Source organism: Perognathus longimembris, chromosome 1, assembly GCF_023159225.1.
Source record: "Perognathus longimembris pacificus isolate PPM17 chromosome 1, ASM2315922v1, whole genome shotgun sequence".
Lineage (NCBI taxonomy): Eukaryota > Metazoa > Chordata > Mammalia > Rodentia > Heteromyidae > Perognathus > Perognathus longimembris.
The window spans coordinates 116627147-116647660 of NC_063161.1; the positions used below are offsets into that span (position 1 = coordinate 116627147).

Consider the following 20514-nt stretch of genomic DNA (forward strand, 5'->3'; position numbering starts at 1 on the left):
ACTTGTTATTATTTTTGAAATAATTTACCTTAGGAAAGAAAATGCCTTAATGTGGTGAACTGTAAATTCAAAATACATTTTTTTATTCTCAATTATGGGGCCTTGTATTTGTTCAAATAGCCCAAAGTTTTTGTAGCTCATTTGTGAAGTCAATGTAATGATATTATAGCCTACAAAGATATCACATTTCTAGTAACTTTATAAGATGTTTTTGATTAATTCACTTTATCTTCCAGTTTGATCATTTGTATAGTCAAAATTTCAGGTGTCTAATTCGGATAGGCTTTCTTGATCATTTGATTTAATAGATCAGTTGTTTAGTTCTATAATGCTGGTGTGGTTGTGATGGTGGATTTTTCCCTTTCTGGTGACAGCAGCTGGTAGTCAGTCATAGGAGAATTCTGTCTGTGCTCCAGAGTTATAGGTTAAGTTAAATAACTTGCCAGAAAAAGAAGGCTAATTTCTCACCTCAGACTTTAAATTGCTTGCTGCCTGTATCAGTGGAGTGCCTACCTCTGCTGAGAGTGTCAGGATCTCCTAATAGGTGTGGAACACAGTAGGAACTGTTGCACACATCTAGGAATATCATTGCTTGAGATCTTGCATGTGAAATCTTCCATGTGAGCACTGTTGCACACATCCAGGAATATCGTTGCTTGAGATCTTCCATAAGGATGATGGATTGCTACACAGGTAACTTCTCTCTCAGCATAGTAACTGTGTGCATGTGAGAGTGAGGAAAAAGAGGGAGGCAGGGAGGCAGGATGAATGAAAATGCCCACAGGTACAAGAAAAATACTGATTTAATACTGTTTAATAATCTCCACTGCTTATTGAAAAACTACTTGTATTATACTTAGAGATTTTTGCTAAGATTTCCAGACAACAGACAAAAAGGGGGCAGAATAGTGGTTTTCTTTTGGGGGGGTGGGAAGGAGGGGCAGGGAAGTGGGAGAAGTACTAAAATGTTAAGTAATTTCTTCAGCTACTAACTATTCATGTATAGATATTAAGAGACATTTTTATTTACTGCTCAAAGCACTGGATCAGCATCCTCGTATTAGATATGGTAACAATTAGTACACAAGTTTGATAACAACCATGTGAGCTAGTGTGGAGAGTACTTTGAGAAATATAAAGTTATTTTGGAACTAGTACTGGTGAATTACAAGTGGAAATAGTGCTGTTATCTGTCCACTTCATTTTACTAAGGAAAAGATACACGAAGGAAGGAAATACCCAAGTAGATGTAACTATCAAATTCTTGAGATACTTTGATCCCTCCTATTTCTGGGCACATATCAGAATCTTGAAACTTTCTAAATATACTTCTAAAATTATTTTCTCTTTCTTCTACATTGTACATTTATGTTTGGAATACTATCAATTTTGAATCCCATATTCGTTAAGAGCCTCTGTATGTGTAGTGTCTTTTTTGTTATGAATATTACTGTGGGATGGTTAGTTCTGGGAGGCTACCCTCTTTATTTTACAAAAGGCTCTCTATTATGCCTGTTCTACTTTTTGACCAAATTTTCTGTTGATTAGATTTTAGAATGGGTAGTCAGTAGTTGTGCTAGAAGAGTTAAGCCTAGCCAACTTGTATACTCCTGGACTACAAAGAAATTGAAAATAAATCAGAGATAGTACACTTATTTCATTAAACATTTGAAAAAAGGAGCCAGAAAGTGTCTTTGAAATGGCAAACTCTGATACAAGGATTACTCAGTACACATTGTTTGTTGAGTCTTTGTGAAAGATTATAATTCTAAAAGTTTTTTTTTTTTTTTTTTTTTTTTGCCAGTCCTGGGGCTTGGACTCAGTGCCTGAGCACTGTCCCTGGCTTCTTCTTGCTCAAGGCTAGCACTCTGCCACTTGAGCCACAGCACCACTTCTGGCCATTTTCTGTATATGTGGTGCTGGGGAATCAAACCTAGGGCCTCATGTATACGAGGCAAGCACTCTAGCCACTAGGCCATATCCCCAGCCCTCTAAAAGATTTTTAAGTGGTAAAAATATTATATTTCCATCTAAAATTTCTGGCAGAAGTAGTGTTGCCTATATGGGCTGTATCTCATCTACTCAAGTAGGCACTGTAGCAGGAAGGCTGCCATAGGCGGTAGGTAAACACATTGGTATGTGGGTTGTAGTGTAGTGATTATATACCACTCACTAATGCATAGGTTGAAATACAAATAGTGTGTAGGCTGCTCTTGTATGTAGGATGAAAAGCAAAATAAAAGGGAGAAAGCAATGAGGAACAGTGGAAGTAGAAGAATGTGCAAATAAGGGAGTAGAGTAAGGAAAACAAAATACAGAGACAAAGTATATCATGATTTTAATTTCCTTTATGTGCTCATTGGCTATTTTTTATCCTTTCTTTTCAGTAAAAATAATCAGATGCACAAATATTGCAGGTAAAATTACTAAAGATCTTCACTTAGTAAAAAAATTTTAAACAGAAACATTGCATGACACTTACCAAGTATATGTGCTATGACATATTGCAATGAAGTGAAAATAGTTGCTACCTGGAAAAAGTGCATTAACATTAGGCTGAGATGATTCCATTAAATCAGTTTCAAAATAATAATAGTTGAGATCCTATTAGTACATATAAATACATACTTAGTACATATGAATATATATGTATTTTATTAAGAGTATATCAGTACATATAAATTTAATATTTCTATGTGCTAATATAATACTCTTACTATAAATACATAGTATTATAGTATTTATATGTATTGTACTAAGAGTGGAAGTTATGGAAATTATTGTAGCACTCTGAATTTGTATTGGAATATCTATAGTAAAAGGTTGACTTTTGAAGCTTTGGAGGACATAATAGATTGAAAGTAAATAAAAATGTCTACAGTTTATTAATGTGGGTTAAAATCCTGATATCCGTTGCTTTTTCCAGCCATTCAACATCAGACAATGTATACATCTTCTTATTTGTGCTTATAAATGTGCTTCATTTTTTAATCTACAGTCTTTTCTTCTGGATCAGTGTCTATTGTTTGGTTCTTTAAAATTGGAACATTGGGCTCTAAGGGGTTCACAACTGCATATGATAAAATATGAAGATTCACATTTTAAGAGTTGAGTAATTTTCTAGAAATGACTAATTTCAGAGTTGATATCTCTAACATAAATCACTATTTTGTACAAAAAAATCAGTAAACATATTAGCTTGTAAGAAAGAGCATAAAGCTATGGCTTTTAGGAATAACTTAAATTGAATTCCATTATAATAAAATAATCTTTAAAGTATATATGTATTTTGAATCAAATTTTTTTTGTGATGCTTTGATTTTTTTTGAAAATTCAGATTTTTTCCTGTGTCTTCTTTCCTCTCCCTCCCTCCATCCCTTCCTCTCTCCCTCCTGCCATCCCCTCCCTCCCCTCCCCTCCCCTCCCCTCCCCTCCTCTTTCCCTCTCCTTTACTCCTTCCTTCCTTCCTTTTTTTTTTTTTTTTTTTTTGGTCTTGCGGCATGAACTCTGGGCCTGGATACTGTCCCTAAGCTTTTTTGCTCAAAGCTAGTCCTCTACCACTTCCAGCCACAGCTCTACTCCTGGTTTCCTAGTAATTAATTGGAGATAAGAGTGTGATGGACTTTCCTACCACAGTCCTCAAATCTCAGCTTTCTGAATAATTAGGATTATAGGTGAGCTACTCAGTGCCCGGCTCTGAATATGTTCTTAATCACTGATATTTGTAAGATGGGGTGAAAGGGGTCTTGATTATAAGATGAATACTGCTGTAAGCAAAATTAATGACTTTTAAAATGTAATTTAGTTTATGGACATGTGACTGTTTTAATCCTAATTCATATTAAAATATAAATTTTGACAGGTTCAGTTACTTTCCTTTTTAGGAAAATATTGCTATTGTAATATTATTTCAGAATATTTTAAGATAAGGAATTTTCTATAGTTTCTCATTCTTTTTTCTTTTCCTTTTCTTTTTGCCAGTCCTGTGGCTTGAACTCAGGGCCTGGACACTGTCCCTGAACCCCTTTGCACTCAAGGCTAGCACTCTACCACTTGAGCCACAGCACCACTTCCTGCCTCTTCTGTTTATTGGACATGAGAGTCTCACAGACGTTTTTTTGCCCAGGCTGGCTTCAAACTGCAATCATCATGTCTTAGCCCCCTTAATAGCTAGGATTATAGGCATGAGCCACCACTGCCTACCTAGTTTCTCATTCTTGAAAAGAGTAATTTTATTTCTAATGGTCAGTGTTTTCTGATAAAATTCCACATCATTTTTTTTCTTCCTTTCCTGTCCTGTACTTTTCCTTTCTCTTTTTGTGCTGATACTGGGACTTGATCTCATGACCTGGGCACTGTCCTTGATTCTTTTTGCTCAAGGATGATAATGGGAAATAAGAGTCTCACAGACTTTCCTTCTTGGGCTGGCTTCAAACCATTGTCCTTCAGATCTCAGCCTCCTGAGTATCAGTCTTTTTAAAAGATGTTTTACTTTTTTTTCTGAACTTTTCTGTTCTATTTTCTTCATAAACAAATCTTTGACTGCAAGATGAGAGTTTTATTTTACTGTTCTCAGTTGAGTCTCTTCCTTCTTTACCCTGTTCCCATTCTGAAATTTAGACTTGCCTTCTACATTATTTCTGGAATTCTCTCCCTTTCTGTCTTATTCTTTTTTTCTTCATCCTCATTTCTGGTTGTTTTCTTTCTTGTCCTAGCATCAGTTCTTTGTATTTTCTCAATCTAATTCTTTTAATCTATTATTAAAATAAAAGACCTATATCTCTATTTCCAAGACTTCTCTGAAAGCTTTTGTTACAAATATTTGGAGAACATTTTAAATTACCATTTTCAAAGTTTCAGTTTAATTGAAAAGTAAGGAAAAGACCTTAAAATTTTAGTAGAAATATTTGTGATATCACCCCTATTGTTTATTCTGGGTCACTGTCTTTAGGTGCCAAAATTCAACACATAATTTATAATTAAATGAATTTAAACTGTTGTTTCTTAAAGCAGATATGGTGGCACATGTGTCTATAAGCCCAGCTACTTGGGACACTGAGACAGGAGGATAGCTGTAGCCTAGGGAACCAAGCAAGATCATGCTTTACAAGTAAAGCCATAAGCCAAAAACTGAAATACATACATATTGCTTGGATGTAATTATGATATTCATTATCAGGTGTAAAAAAACCCAGCTGCATTTGACACTTGTTTCTAGTTAATATAAAGAATTACTTAATTGGCAAATTAAGTAATGTCATAGTAAAATTGTTAAAATGACAAGAAACCACAAATTTAAGTGACAAATTCTCAACTCAATGTAGCTCTCAGACTCTAGAGAATACAGAATATGGCTTATTGTTCACCGTATGTCAGGCATCATGGATAAAATATGGTCCCTGACAGTAATCCAGTTAAAGGACCTCTAGTGCTTGAACCATGCAATGGGTTATATGTACATTGCTTGTGGTTTTTCCTCCTCTTTGCCCATATTAGCAATCTGCTTTTGTACTTTGACATCCAAGATTTCCCTGGTGAATTTTGTCACAGAAAAAAGAGAATCATCAATATCGCAGTTAAACTTGACTTTCAAAGCTAATAGTATCTCATTTGGGGGCTCAAATTTAATAAATTTTCTTTGATTCTGGGTGAGTTTTTAAACATCAAACAATGAATTGGCCAGGGTGCAGTAAAATATTTAGATCTATTGACTATGGTTCAGAAGGGTAGAAGGGAAAACACTAGTGGTTTGATGTTGATAAATTCTCAGTACCTAATCCACATTAATGTTTTCTTTTATCTGACTGCACATTGGTGACAAAAAAAGCAAGAAGGAAAGTGTCCATACATACAAAATATAAAACCCAAGGCATATATACTTATAAAAATTATTTTATTTTGCTAAATTTCCTAGCATAATCATCCTGACTAAAGTCTCTGGATGCTTGTTACAAATAAATATACATTCTGAATTCGAACTCCAGGGTGCCTATAATGCACTATTATTTATTGGGTTTCCCTAACCCAGCAAAACCTCACACATATGAAGACTTTTTAATTGTTACATTTTTCCATGAGTATATTTTCTATGTTGATCTCAAGACTTTTTGTATACTTTGAAAAACGCCTTATTATTAACTTATTGACAGTTTTGAGACCAAGTTGGGAAGTCCTGTAGAATATGAGTTTTGTGAGATGTTTGTGCTTATTATATAACTCATTCATGTAGTAAAATATAATTTAAATAGTTTTACTAGAAATCCAAGTGGAACAGAAAAATGGAGAGCTCTTTAAAATATGATAGCTATGTTACCTGTGAGGCTGTTCAGACAAACAAGAGATATAAATATATATAATTTGGACATTAATGCTACTCATGTCTATTGTTGATTTTTGCTTCCTCATAAAACTTTTGTTGTTCTGTTGTTGTAGCTAGATGTGTAATAGCTGTTGGGTAATATTTGGCAGTAAAGAGGAAAATTATCAAGAACTATTCAAGCATTAAAAATTACAAATATGCCTATATAAGAACATTCCTATCATTAAACTGTGTGATCAAAAGTGAGCAGCTACTTATATTAAATACCAACTTGACTATCACATTCTTAAGGCTTTTACTAAGCTTGGAAATAAAAACCTGAAATATCTGTTTGGGAATTTCCTTTCATCTACTTAGGTAGTAGATGGAGTATTTTCTCATTTACCCAGAAGGTGGCAGTGTGTTATCAATTGCCTTTGATTCCGTACTGGTTGGAGAATTGGTGTTTCTCTTGTGTCTGTGATGTGCTAGTATTGTTATTATTCTGAATACTTAAAATACAGTACAAGTGCTACTGATTTTTTTTTAAAAAAAACCTGTTATGTTGTTTAGAATCTGTTATGTTATTTGTGACCAAGTTTGTCACAAAATACATACATATATTTTGTTAAAAACCAAGTTAAATAAAATCCTGCAGTTTTAGAAGACTAAAAAGGGTAAACAAACCTTTTATTTGTGTACTTTAAGTGTTTTTTTTTATACTATTTGTTTTTATCCCAGGGTAGATATTAGTGAAGCTTTCTTTTCAAAGATTAGTATGTATAACTACTTTTTCACATATGCTAGCTAATATCAGTTAATATGCTAGCTAATATTACGGAAGTAATAATTACCAGATTGTTGTGTACATCTGATTTTGTGAATGTTTTTTCCTTTTGCTTTCTTTTTTCTTTTCAGGGCGGAACTGTGAAAAAAAATAATTCAAAACCACTTGATCAGAAGAGCTCCAGTGACTCTTCTTCCTCTTCTTCATTTCAAGCAGGAGGATGCTTTTTCTTCTTAACATTCTCCCCCAGCACTCTGAATTAGAGATTTATTTGCAACGAAAAATCAATTAGTCCTAAATTTATTCATGGATTTCAGGTCCAGCGATCAATGCAAGTCCACTCAGTGGGCTCAAGGGGACCCAGTTCATCCCAGTTAATGTGTCTGAAGGGGAATTACCATTGATGCTGTTTTTTTCCCCTTTAGGTCAGAGATCAGATCTCACTGTCACGGACTGCAGCAAGTAGGAATGACTTCACCCTGCAGCTACCCAAACTGCACCTGGAGACCTTTGCGATGGACGGGCTCAAGGGCGGGCCAGAGGTTGTAGCATGCCAGGTTAGAGTCTAAATAACATTGTTTGCTACTGAGACATACAGAAAAATAAATTGCACTAACTGGAAAGAATGAAAGCCTCAAAATATCGTGAATAATTTAAAGGACATGCAAATATTTTTCTTCTATCACATAGCAGTATAGTTCACATAATTTGTTTTAAAACTAAGCACTAGTGTGTTAAAATAGTCCAGAAAAACATTTTTACAATGGAAATTATGTGTTTATGGCAAAGTACAGTATTAAAAGAACGACTTTCCTACCAACATAGGACAATTAGACACTAGGCTGTTAAATTTTTAAGCTAGTCTCCATTTGTTGTTCTTGGTTTAAAATAAATCATTTTAGATAAAATTATCAAGAGATGCTAAATTTTTTCAGTATTAATTCTAAGATGTACTTAACACTTTTTATGTGGTAATTTTATTTCAGTGAAACTAGAACTTAACTGCATTTTGTATTAAAAAGCATTTACCCTTTAAACTTTAATTTTATTTGGCATTGTAATATGGCAAGCTGGGTCATTTCATTTATAAAACTGAAAATGTTGCATCATAAAACATCAGATAACTTTAATCTAAATAAAGAAACTTACTTTTTCAGAAACATTCACTTTCAAATGTTGTAGGTATCCTGTTCTGTCTCATAATTGTATTTTTGTGATCATTTTTTCTTTAAGGTTAACTTCCTTAATTAGACAAGAGAAATTCAGAATGTGATTTATTCTTCTTTAAATTTGTAGTGCCTTCCTTTGGAAAAATTACCAGTGTCATGTAAATCATATGAAGTCTGATATTTCAAAAGAAATAGTCCTCCTTTAATAAGCACTTTAGATTTTCGAGTGTGCTTTAAAGAGAAATATTTCTTAAAATTCATTTTCAAGTTTAAAATAATCTTTTTCATCCCTCAGTTTGACCACTGAATTTAATTTTGCACAAAACTAATATTAGTACGTGGGTCTATGTTAATTTTTTACATGTTCCATATTCTAAAATGTTATTAGAATCCAAATTAATGTTCTGCAAAGAAAAAATACTCTTTCTTTTATTAGACTGTTCATTCATATACCTAATATATCTAATTATGTAGCTAAGCATAAAATATTTTTATTTTCTTTTAAAGGCTAAAATCCTATTCTAGCCTATCCATTATTTAGGACAAGATTAAAATGTATGTTTCCGATTTGATTATCAGTATTTATGAATTGATTGTAACCATGAATACAATATGGTTTGATATTTTTCTAGTGGTTGTAAAGTAATTCTTTAGTGGGCTATCTTGATTCAGTTGTGTAGGAATTAGTGTTTGTCATAATTCACAAATAAATACCCTAACTAGATGTTAGTGATTTGGAAATAAACTGATTCTAGGCATGCCATTTTTTTCAGGCCAGATATTAACTCTCTATAGTTCTGCTGTCTTTGAGTAGCCAGAAAGAATTCTAAAAGATCTATAGTTGAAACTATCATCTTTTTCAGATTTTAATAAAAAACGTATACACATTATCTCATTGCTAAATGCTTAAGTTTTCTGATAACATTGTAGTTTAGTAATATACTTTGAGTTATAACATTAAAGACATTAATAATAATGATCATAATGCTATTGTTTCTGTTAACATTACGTATGGGGCACAGTACATCTTTGAGCACATCTTAGTTAATTCTAATAATGAACCGATCAAATAGGTGGTCCCATCTCCAGTTAAAAGTTGAAAAATATCTATAACAGGTAACTTTTCTCAGATCAACAGCAAAAGTAGGTAGTCTAGAGCCTGGATTTCGATCTTTGGTAGTTGACTATAAGGTGAACTACTAGTAAATCTGACAATACAGAATTTAGACATTTGTGCTAAATGGGAAGAGTAAAACCTTGGGAAATTTGTAGATAGTTTTCCTTTCTTTTATAAATATACATCTACATATGAAGTAGAGTAGTTTGTTCAGTATGATGGACAAATTCACAGATTTCTTTCCATTTTAAATCTTAGTATCTTAAAAATCTTTTTCAACTTTTTTGTATTGTATACTAAATACACTTATGTTAATTTGGCTGCTTATTTAGAAATTCAGTATTCAAAAAAGTAATTGGGGGCTGGGGATATGGCCTAGTGGCAAGAGTGCCTGCCTCATATACATGAGGCCCTGGGTTCGATTCCCCAGCACCACATATACAGAAAATGGCCAGAAGTGGCGCTGTGGCTCAAGTGGCAGAGTGCTAGCCTTGAGCAAAAAGAAGCCAGGGACAGTGCTCAGGCCCTGAGTCCAAGCCCCAGGACTGGCCAAAAAAAAAAAAAAAAAGTAATTGGCATTAATAATACACATTTGTGGTGTACCTGGTATTTTGATACATACAATGACTAATGATCAAATCAGGGTAATTATCATATCTATTACCTCAGACATTTATTGTCCTTTTGTGTTGAGAACATTCAAAAGCCTAGGATTCAAAGTGCTAGAGCTCCAATACCACCAAAAAAGAAAAAAATATATAAAAGCCTTTGTTTTAGCTATTTCAAAATACACAGTGAATTTTGAACTATAGTAACTCTACCATGTGATAGGAGACAATTTTTAACTGTGTTTTTGTACAGGGTAACAAATCGCTGCTATTTATGCTCCCCACCACTTTCCTAGGCATTGTGATTAAGATTTTACTCTCTACTTCAAGAAGATAATCTCATTTAAGTTTCACCTATGAATGAGAATATACTGTTTATCTTTCTTTATCTGATTTACTTCACTTAATACTATTTTTATTGCTGATTATTATTAATGGAGGGGCTAGGAATATGGCCTTGTGGTAAAGTATTCGCCTTATAATATTAATGGTATTCTTTTTTGTAACTGAATAATATTCCTTTCTATTTGCATGTATATATGTGATATAAACATGATATAGCTATGTATCTATATCACTTTTATTTATCCATTCATTTGTTGATGGAACCTTAGTTTCATTCCTTATGTTGGCATTGCTGAATAGTGCTAGAAAAATATAAGAACTCAGGTTTTGTTTTTAGACATACTGATTTGGAAATAAGTATTTAGCTTTGTATTCTGACTCTGTTGGTGAAGTAACTATTGAGCATGCATGACTTTTGACTTGAGGAAAGGATCACTTTATATGGTGGAACAAGTTGTTCAGTTATCATTTAGAAGTAGGAACTGATATTTTCTGTCTCTTCCAATTGGATGAATTTTATTGTAGGTATAATTATGGATGAGCGGTAGACCAATGGGCACCGTTAAAGAGTGAAGAAGGTACGTAGATCACATGTCCTCCCTGAATCTAGAAGAACACATGACTAATGCTGTTCTACAGCAGAAAATTCAGTTCAGTTCAACTCATCTCTGAGATACGCTTTTTGCTTCAATTTTGTCAGTTACAAAACATATGATGCTGCCCATTTTTAAAGACTAAATGAGGCAATGCATATTGAGAATATAGTACCTAGAATAGAAGAAGCAGTACATATTAATTATACTATTATATCCATGATGAGGCCCCTTATAAGCACAAAGTAAGCAACACTAGTCATTTTCATTACTTTTAAGGTGTTGCATATATGTTCTGTTTTGTGGAATGGTTATTGAGGCTCTTTTTCTTTTTCATTTTTTTATTGTCAAGATGATGTACAAAGGGGTTAGTTACATACTTAAAGTAGTGAATACATATACATTTCTTGTCATACTTGTTACCCCCTTCCTGATTTTTCTCACTCCTTCCGTCCCCCCAGCCTCTCAACCCACCCTTGTTTTCAAAATGAAAAAAAAATCTTACTGTTGACATACATTTTCAATCCAGTCTACAATGCTCATGACCTCTATGATTATTAACTGTTAAACAGTTCCTTCCAGATCGGGTGATATATACATATGCATTTCTTTTGCTTAGTGTAATCTGTTCCTTCTTTTTCTCTAATTTCTTCCCTCCTCCCTGTGAACTGGTACCTAAGGTCCTGCTTTCTTCGTCATGTCTCTTTGTTATTTCTTTCTAACACCCACATGTCAGGGAGACCATGCACCGTTGGTTTCTATGTTCTAGGTTTGTCTCACTCAACATGATTTGTTCTAGACCTGTCCATATCCCTGTGAATGCCATTATTTTATCATTTCTAATCGCTGTGTAGAATTCCATTGTATATAGATACCACCAGAGACAACTCTTTATGTACAATTTCTACTGTATCATGGAGGGCAGATTTCTAGTACACTCTATTAGTTTGCACCTGTATCCTCTACCATTCTACAAGCTACAGGCTTACATCTCTAAGATCAGTTTAAGCCCTGGAGTAGGTAGTAAGACTTCCTCAGATTCTATTCATCTACAGGGTGTTCTTTGGTAAACTCTTCAATCCAAGGATAGGATTATTATAGTAATGTGGCTATATTTGTTATTCTATTATATCTAGCATTCCTATATTCCTTAGAATTCTCTTGCTAGGTAATCACTCATTACTCTTGAGGCTCTTTTTCTCCATATTTTTCCATTTGGTTCTTTATTTTTTTTTGCCAGTCCTGGGCTTGGACTTAGGGCCTGAGCACTGTCTCTGGCTTCTTTTTGCTCAAGGCTAGCACTCTGCCACTTGAGCCATCGTACCACTTCTGGCCATTTTCTATATATGTGGTGCTGGGGAATTGAACCCAGGGCTTCATGTATACGAGGCAAGCACTCTTGCCACTAGGCCATATTCCCAGCCCCTCCATTTGGTTCTTTGACTCTACTGTTTCTTAAAAAGCTTTAAGTAATTTTATCAAACACAGTCTAGTTTAGATTATTATTACCTATTTCTTATTATATGATTTTCTAGTGAGGTCATGTCTCCACGAAACCATTTGTCTAATCTTTTAAGGAAAGTTTAGAGCTGTATTTTTATCTCCCAAATAATACCATGTCAGATTCTCAATATAATGCTGAGAAAAATGAAAGCTCCCAGATTAGACCAGTTAGATTTAACTGAAAAAGCCAATGTAGTGTGAATGTAGAATACTGTAATAAAAATGTTCTTTTCATACTTTACAAAGATAATACCAGTGTGTCATTATCTTATAATCACAAATGTGTTTTTTTTAGCAATTATGATCTATAATGTTGATAATACCTGGCAAATATTGGCAAGCAACCAATGAATGTTTATATCTCCATCCCCACTCAATGATAAAATACAAATAATCATTACACAAACACTAGTGATCGCTAACTTGTTGAGTGCACACTCTGTGCCAGTTACTGTGCTTTAAGCATCTTACATTACAGTATCATCGAGTTCTTTCAATAGCTTTCAAATTTTAATGGCCTTTCTCTCATTTTGCAAAGGAAGAAACTGAAGTGTATTAAGATGAAGTAAGATGTTAATGATCATCTTTCCAATGAGTGGGATAGCCAGTCCATCTGTGCTTTTAATCATGCTGTTCTGCCTTGGGTAAAGCATGACTTGCTGGATTAGGTTGTTTTCTTTTAAAGAGGACTAAGAGGAAAAGAAAAAGGATCTTTCTCTAGAATAGTGTTTCATTTTTTAAGAAATAATGGGGAGAACAGCAATCTAGAAGAAAGTTAACTGGGAAAGTCTGTTTTAGCCTCATCATTTCTAAGAGAATAAAACTCCCTAACTCAGAGCATTAAAAGGGAAAACCCTTTGGAAGTACTTGGATACTGACAGACACATTGCAAACACTTAATATTTGTTAGCTCCCCACTAACACGAAGGTTTCCTGAGGTTGGGAATTTGGCTTTGTTCTCTGCTGCACTCTCAGAGCTCAGAACCATCCCTAGCAGAGGAAGCCCTCTGTGTGTTTGGGTGAATACTTGATTTCACACATTCAGCAAGGTGATATAAGAAGCTGCTTTTATCCAAGTTGCACACAGGCTTAAGAAACTTGGTACTGATGTTTTTATTTTATGTCTACTTACTTTGGAAAGAAAAAGAATTATTCTTAGCAAATCTTTACATTTACAATAGTAAATGTAAATGTTGCACTCCTAAATACTGGAGCTTTTCATTATTCTTCAAGAACTCTACATTTTAGGCATATTTTAAAATTGAAGAGTTGTTGGGAAATTTCATTCATAGATGGTACAATTTGGATTTTTTCTATGTATTATCCCATCTACACATGTGACTGTCAGCGAGCTAATCATATTTTAAACATGAAAACAATCCATTTTGAATAAAAATGTTTAATATAACAAATACTACTTTAAAAATTTTATTCATTTATTCTCAAAGTGATGTACAGAGTGGTTACAGTTTCATATGTAGGGCAATGTGTACATTTCTTATCCAACTTGTTACCTCCTCATTTTCCCTCCACCTTCCTCCCTCCCCATTACCCTCTCCCCATTTTTTTTTTTTACAACAAAAGACTGATTATATTTTCCTGATTATACTGCTTCATTAGTTTTAAAAATATGATCGTTGTAACAGTAGTATAGTATACTCAGGAAAATAATGACTTTGGCTTTAAATAATAAAACTTGATAGAAAATTTACTAACACTAAAAGGCAGATTTTGCTGGGTGCTAGTGGTTCACTCCTGTGATCCTAGACACTCAGGAGGCTGAGATCTGAGGATTATGGTTCCAAGCCAGCTCTGGCAGAAATGTCCATGAGACTCTTATCTCCAGTAAGCGACTCAGAAAAAGCAGGAAGTGGTGCTGTGGCTTGGCCTTGAGCACAAAGAGGCTCAGTCAGAGACAACCCAGGCATTGAGTTCAAGCCCCAGGACTTGCAAAAAAAAAAAAAAAGTAGATGTTTCAAAAGTTATAAAAGTTGTATATTATCTTGCCAATAAAAAATTAGACTTTTCAGAGGAGTGTAAAGAAAAATTAAGATCATTTGTTGTTCACAAACAATAGTAACATTATATATTTGAATTAGTTTTTAGCCCTAAGCAAAACTTACATTTACCAATTATTTATATTTAATATATCTAATATATATCTAATATATATCTATATGTAATAATGTAATATATCTAATATATCTAAACAGCAGTTAAGGCATACTATTTTTCTAAGCATGTTTTGAATCTAATGTCATGACTTGTCAGACTTTGGCAGATGGTAGATGTTACCATGCTTCCCTTAATTACAATATTTTCTTTTTAAAAAGATTTATTGAAATAAAATATTTGAATTCATTAAAAAACCTATAGTCCAAGCTATGAAATGTTAGTTTTATATATAGCATATAGTTACATATACAGTTATATATTATATATAGTTATATATACTACATATATACATACAGCATTTAGCAGATAAGACATTTTATATCTTGCATCATAGATTGTATTTCAGATAGTTGGTGTGAATCTTCAACCCTCTTGGTACTTTGTCATTTGAGAGGAACATGATCATATATAAGGGCAAAGAATTGCAGGTGGTAAAGCTTCTGCTACAGTTTTGAAGAATCTTTTTTTTTTTTTTTGGGCCAGTCCTGGGCCTTGGACTCAGGGCCTGAGCACTGTCCCTGGCTTCTTCCCGCTCAAGGCTAGCACTCTGCCATTTGAGCCACAGCGCCGCTTCTGGCCGTTTTCTGTATATGTGGTGCTGGGGAACCGAACCTAGGGCCTCGTGTATCCGAGGCAGGCACTCTTGCCACTAGGCTATATCCCCAGCCCAGTTTTGAAGAATCTTAAAACTTCCCACTTCTTTTTTTTTTTTTTTTTTTTAATCTTGGTTTATTGACAGATTTTGGGATGACAATCTTTTTTTTTTTTTTTTTTTTTTTTCCACTCCTGGGGCTTGGCCTCAGGGCCTGAGCACTGTTCCTGGCTTCTTTTTGCTCAAGGCAAGCACTCTGCCACTTGAGCCACAGCGCCACTTCTGGCCGTTTGCTGTATATGTGGTGCTGGGAAATTGAACCCAAGGCTTCATGTATAGGAGGCAAGCACTCTTGCCACTAGACCATATCCCCAGCCCTTCCACTTCTTAACTCAGGTTATATAGTGGATTACATCCTCTGTGGGAATGATGTGGTTTAAGTGACCTAAACTGACACTAGGTAAAATATGATAAGAATTTTGTTTACAGGAAACATGATGTGATTCATAAAGTTCTTTAAAATTTTTTAGTATTTTTTCTTTGGTTATTATATAAGTGGTAATTAGGAAAAATAATAGTAACAAAGAATAATTAGAAAAAATTAATCAGAATCACAAACACTAATATATATATACATATAATATTATATACATTTTTATTAGTATCAGTTAATTGTACAAAAACATTTCTTTTTGACAAGGCCATACGTGCATAAATGTACCTTGATCAGACTCAGCTCCTTATATCCTCTCTTCCCACTTCCCAAACCATCTTCAACAAATTCCATTTCCATGTATATAGTGTTTTGGATGATATTTGCCCTCTTTTACCCTTTCTATTTGCTTTCACTGTTCATCCTATTTATGCCCCCCTTTTAAATCCCATCTTTCATTTGTTCTAATGTATGCTAATTATTCAAAGGCCTTCACTGTGATATTTCATACACGTATAAACAGTATACAAAGTTTGAAGGGATTATGTAGGAGTTGGAGGTGAAGCTCAGTGGTAGAGTTGTATACCTAACATATGAAGGCCTTGAGTTTGAGTCCCAGCGTCACCAATTTTCTTTTTTTATAAAGTAGTAAAATTGGTTATAGTACAAATGAAATAATTCCTCCTGCAGACACAAATTACACAAGTAGCAGGAATTCTTATTTTTTTATACAAATGTTACCTTTTTCTCATGGAACAGTACAGCATTCTTTCTTACAAAGGATTAACACAGATTGTCATCCTTTTAGTACCAAAAGTGCTAGTGGAGTTCTGTCCTAAAATAAGTATTGTCTGGGGCTCTTAGTCCTTCATTCTCTTATAATATCAGTTTCCTCATCTGTAAAATGGAGCCAATGACCAATTCTGGTGTATCTCAGGATTATTGTGAGGTTCATATGACATGTGTGAAAGAACTTTGAAAGTGAAATAGCACATACATTTTTTTGCTATTATTTTTCTGTATTGTTTAGTTTATAAATGATCTGTAGTCAAATAAAATGTTTCTTAGTTTTTAATTTTAGGTTGAGATTTTTGCGCTTCTAAATACAAGTAGGTAAATCAGATTATAGGGAAGCTGGCAACCATGAATCAGTGCAATTTTTGTTATGTAGCTGAATGTGCTAGAAACATGATGATTAGTTTAGGAACTACTTTATTAACAGTATAGTATTTGGAGAGATAAAATAATTGAATTTTCTAGGGAAAAGATACAGCACTATTAGAGAAAACATGTCGCAAGTTAGAATGCCTGGATTGAAGTCCTTGCTTTGTAATATAACTGCCTTGGCAAGTCACTCAACAGCACTGAGCCACCATTTCCTTCTCTCTTAATGGTGACAGTGAAACCTGTCTTGCTTTTAGCTCACAGGATTGTGGGGAGGTCACAAGAAGACAGTATGTTGGTGGAGGTGCTTTTTCCATTAGAAAATACTTTACTAGTATGAGCTATGTTGGACTGCACTGCAAAAAGACTAGGGTCAGGAATAGTGACCTAAATACATTGAGGAATCTTTTTAGCAATTTGATTCTTGGCAGTTTTTTTTTTTTTTTTTTGGCCAGTCCTGGGGCTTGGACTCAGGGCCTGAGCACTGTCCCTGGCTTCTTTTTGCTCAAGGCTAGCACTCTGCCACTTGAGCCACAGCGCCCCTTCTGGCCATTTTCTGTATATGTGGTGCTGGGGAATTGAACCCAGGGCCTCATGTATACGAGGCAAGCACTCTTGCCACTAGGCCATATCCCCAGCCCTCTTGGCAGTTTTGATTGATGATTTGTTCAACATATGCCTTCAAAAGAATAACATATTAACAGCTTTAGTGTTTCCTTCCAGTTCAGTGTAGTCATTGCCAAAATTTAGGTGGGGAATGCTTTCTGCATACATATATATTTTACTCTACAAAGAATTCAATCATTATTACTGGCTTTTTTTCTCTAATAGTTTTGTTTTTGTGCCAATCCAGGGGCTTGGTACCAGGGTCTGGACACTGTTCCTGTGCGTCTTTCAATTGGAGATAAGAGTCTCACACACTTTCCTGTCCAACCTGGCTTTGAACCATGATCCTCATATCTCAATCTTCTGAGCAGTTGGGATAACAGACATGAGCCATTGGCTCCTGACTTCATTTAAAAAAATACATTTTCCTTTAACCCATTTTGTTGTATTTATTCATACTTTCTATTTTTGACTTCATTTTCTGTGAAATAGTGACAGTATTTACCTACACATGAATAGTTTGAGATGTATTTAGTAAAAAGAAGAAATGACAGAACTTACAAAAGTATAAATTTTGTTACATCGCTTAATTATAGGTGGTCCTTAGAGGAAAAACTGCTGAATGATATGAATATAATTTTTTGTCATTAATGTCAAAATGCTAAACTAAATCCCAAACCTGTTTTTTTCATTTTTGAAGCTAGTTTTTAAGGACAAGTATAACGTTATCAGTACCTTTTGGTGCTTATTATTGAGAGATTGAAGCCTGTGAGCACTTGAATTTTCAAGTCCTACAATTAGAATTGCTATTCATTTTAGCTACTTGGACAAAAAAAAAAGAGTGTTTGATGGACTGCCTAGGTGAAGACCTGGAAAAGGAAGGGTTATCTACAAATTGAGTGAGTTTATTATGGCTTAGTGATTTGCTGATTGATTTCATTTGCTGTCAGTTAAGGCTCTCTTAATGTCAGTTTTCTTCGCATAATGCCTTGAAATAAAGACTGATGAAGTTCTTCAGATTGATGCCGCTTATATAAACTGACCCTGATTTGCCCTATTCTGCATGACAATTTAAGTGACAGCAGTTAGAGGAAAATACAGCAATGAATATGCAACTTAAAGATTAAAGGAGATTCATGCAGCAAATCATTCAGTATAAAAGTAGGTACAGCAGTAATTTTTTTTACCATAATTACACTATATACAAAAGTAATTTCTTACATGAACTCTATAGATGTCTTAAGTTTTATCGAATATTATTGCTTTCAAATAGACATTTTAGTATGTTATTTTGGGTGTGGGTGTGTGTGAACTGAACTAAAACTGATGTTAAACCTTTAGATTGGTAAATTTTCCCTTTATGTAATTAAAATTGGAATTGTTAAAAATCACAGTATAAAATGAGTTGTTAAATCAGCTTAAAAGATAGTTAAATTGAATATATATGCAAAAAACTAGACATCTTATGCAATAAGATATATAAAATCAACATAAGATGGGTTAAAGATACTACTTATGTCTTAAACTTTAAAATTTCTAGAGGAAAACATAGGATTAAAGCTCCTTGACATTGGTACAGGGAGTGCTATTTTCAGAGGGTAAGTAACAAAAGTAAAATTTAAATTAAATTACAAAACTTCCAAGCAAAAAAACAAAGAAAGCAACCTATGGAATGGGAGAAAATACTTGCAAACTCTATATGCATTGAAGTGTTAGTATCCAAAATATTTAAGAAATTCATATAACCCAGTATCAAAACAAACTGATGTTCCAATTTAAAAATGGACAGAGACCTGTATGAACATTTTTTGAGAACACATATGAGTGATCCATAGGTATATAAAGAGCTGCTCGGCATTACTAGTCATCAGAGAAAGGAAAATTGAATGAGATATCTTACTGTAGTGAGGATTGCTGTTATAAACAAATGAAAAGATAATGGTATGATGTGTGTGTGTGCGCATGTGAGAGAGTGAGTTTGTGTGTGTGTGTGCGCGAGAGATTTGTGTGTGTGTGTGTGTGTGTGTGTGTGTGTGTGTGTGTGTGTTCTGGGTCTTGAATTCAGGGCCTGGGCACTGTCTTTGAGCTTTTTTTGCTCAAGGCTAGTGCTTTATGACTTGAGCTTCAGCTCTACTAGCCTTTTGGTGGTTAATTGGAGATAAGAATATTATGGACTTTCCTGCCCATACTGGCTTTGAACCACATTTCTCAGATCTCAGCATTCCAAGTAGCTAGGATTTGTAGGTTTGAGCCATCAGCATCCACCAATGCTAAGGTTTTAATATGCCCTCTCCACAAAATTCATATGGTGGAAATTTATTCTCCCATGTAACAGTAGTGAGAGAAGGAACCTTTAACAGGTGTTAGATCATAAGAGCTCTTCCTCCCTGGATAGTTGAATGCCATTTTGTGAACATGGATTTATTTTATTGGGAATTTCCCTTTTTCCATGCTGTGATACAGCAGGACGACCCTTGATCAACCTTAGACTCCCTATTATCTAGAACCATAAAAAGAAATCTGTTCCTGATAACTTACCCGGTCTGTGGAATTCTATTAGAGCAGCACAAAAGAGAAAAATGTGTAGGAGAAGATGTAAAGAGGAAACCCTTGTATACTGTTGTTGGAAATGTGAATTGATGTAGTCATTATGGAATGCACTCTGAGAGTTCTTTAAAAAGACACAAAGAAAACTATATGCCTAAAGAAAATGAAATTTCTATCTTGAAGAGATATCTGTATGCCCATGTTCTTTACAGCATAATTTAAAATAGCAAAGGTAATAAAATCAACCAAATGTCCATAGTAGATGAATGCATAACAAACAATGTTCATCAATGGATGAGCAGTAAAAAGAATGGATAAAGGTCGTTGAGGCTTAAAAAAAAGATAGGCTGGCATGATGTACCTACTTGTAATCCTAGCACTTGAGTGGCTGAAGCAAGAGGATTATGAGTTCAAGGCCAGCTTGGGATATACAATGAGACTCTCTCAAACAAACAAACAAAAATCAATTCTGTAATGTGTAACAACATGAATGAACCAGGAAAGCATTATATTAATGAATAAGGTCAACACACAAAAATGAATACCAAATGTATGGCCTTTCTTACATGTGGAATCT

The 20514-nt window shown here is 34.2% G+C and overlaps 1 protein-coding gene across 1 annotated transcript in view; it reads left to right on the top strand.

Annotated features, from left to right (window-relative positions):
* Window positions 1–20514, top strand: part of Ccdc171 (coiled-coil domain containing 171) — a 256019-nt gene that overhangs the window by 177330 nt on the left and 58175 nt on the right. The window contains exon 24 of the mRNA XM_048352641.1: window positions 7511–7642. Within this exon, the coding sequence (XP_048208598.1) occupies window positions 7511–7642 (132 nt within the window). The remainder of the gene's footprint in view (window positions 1–7510; window positions 7643–20514) is intronic.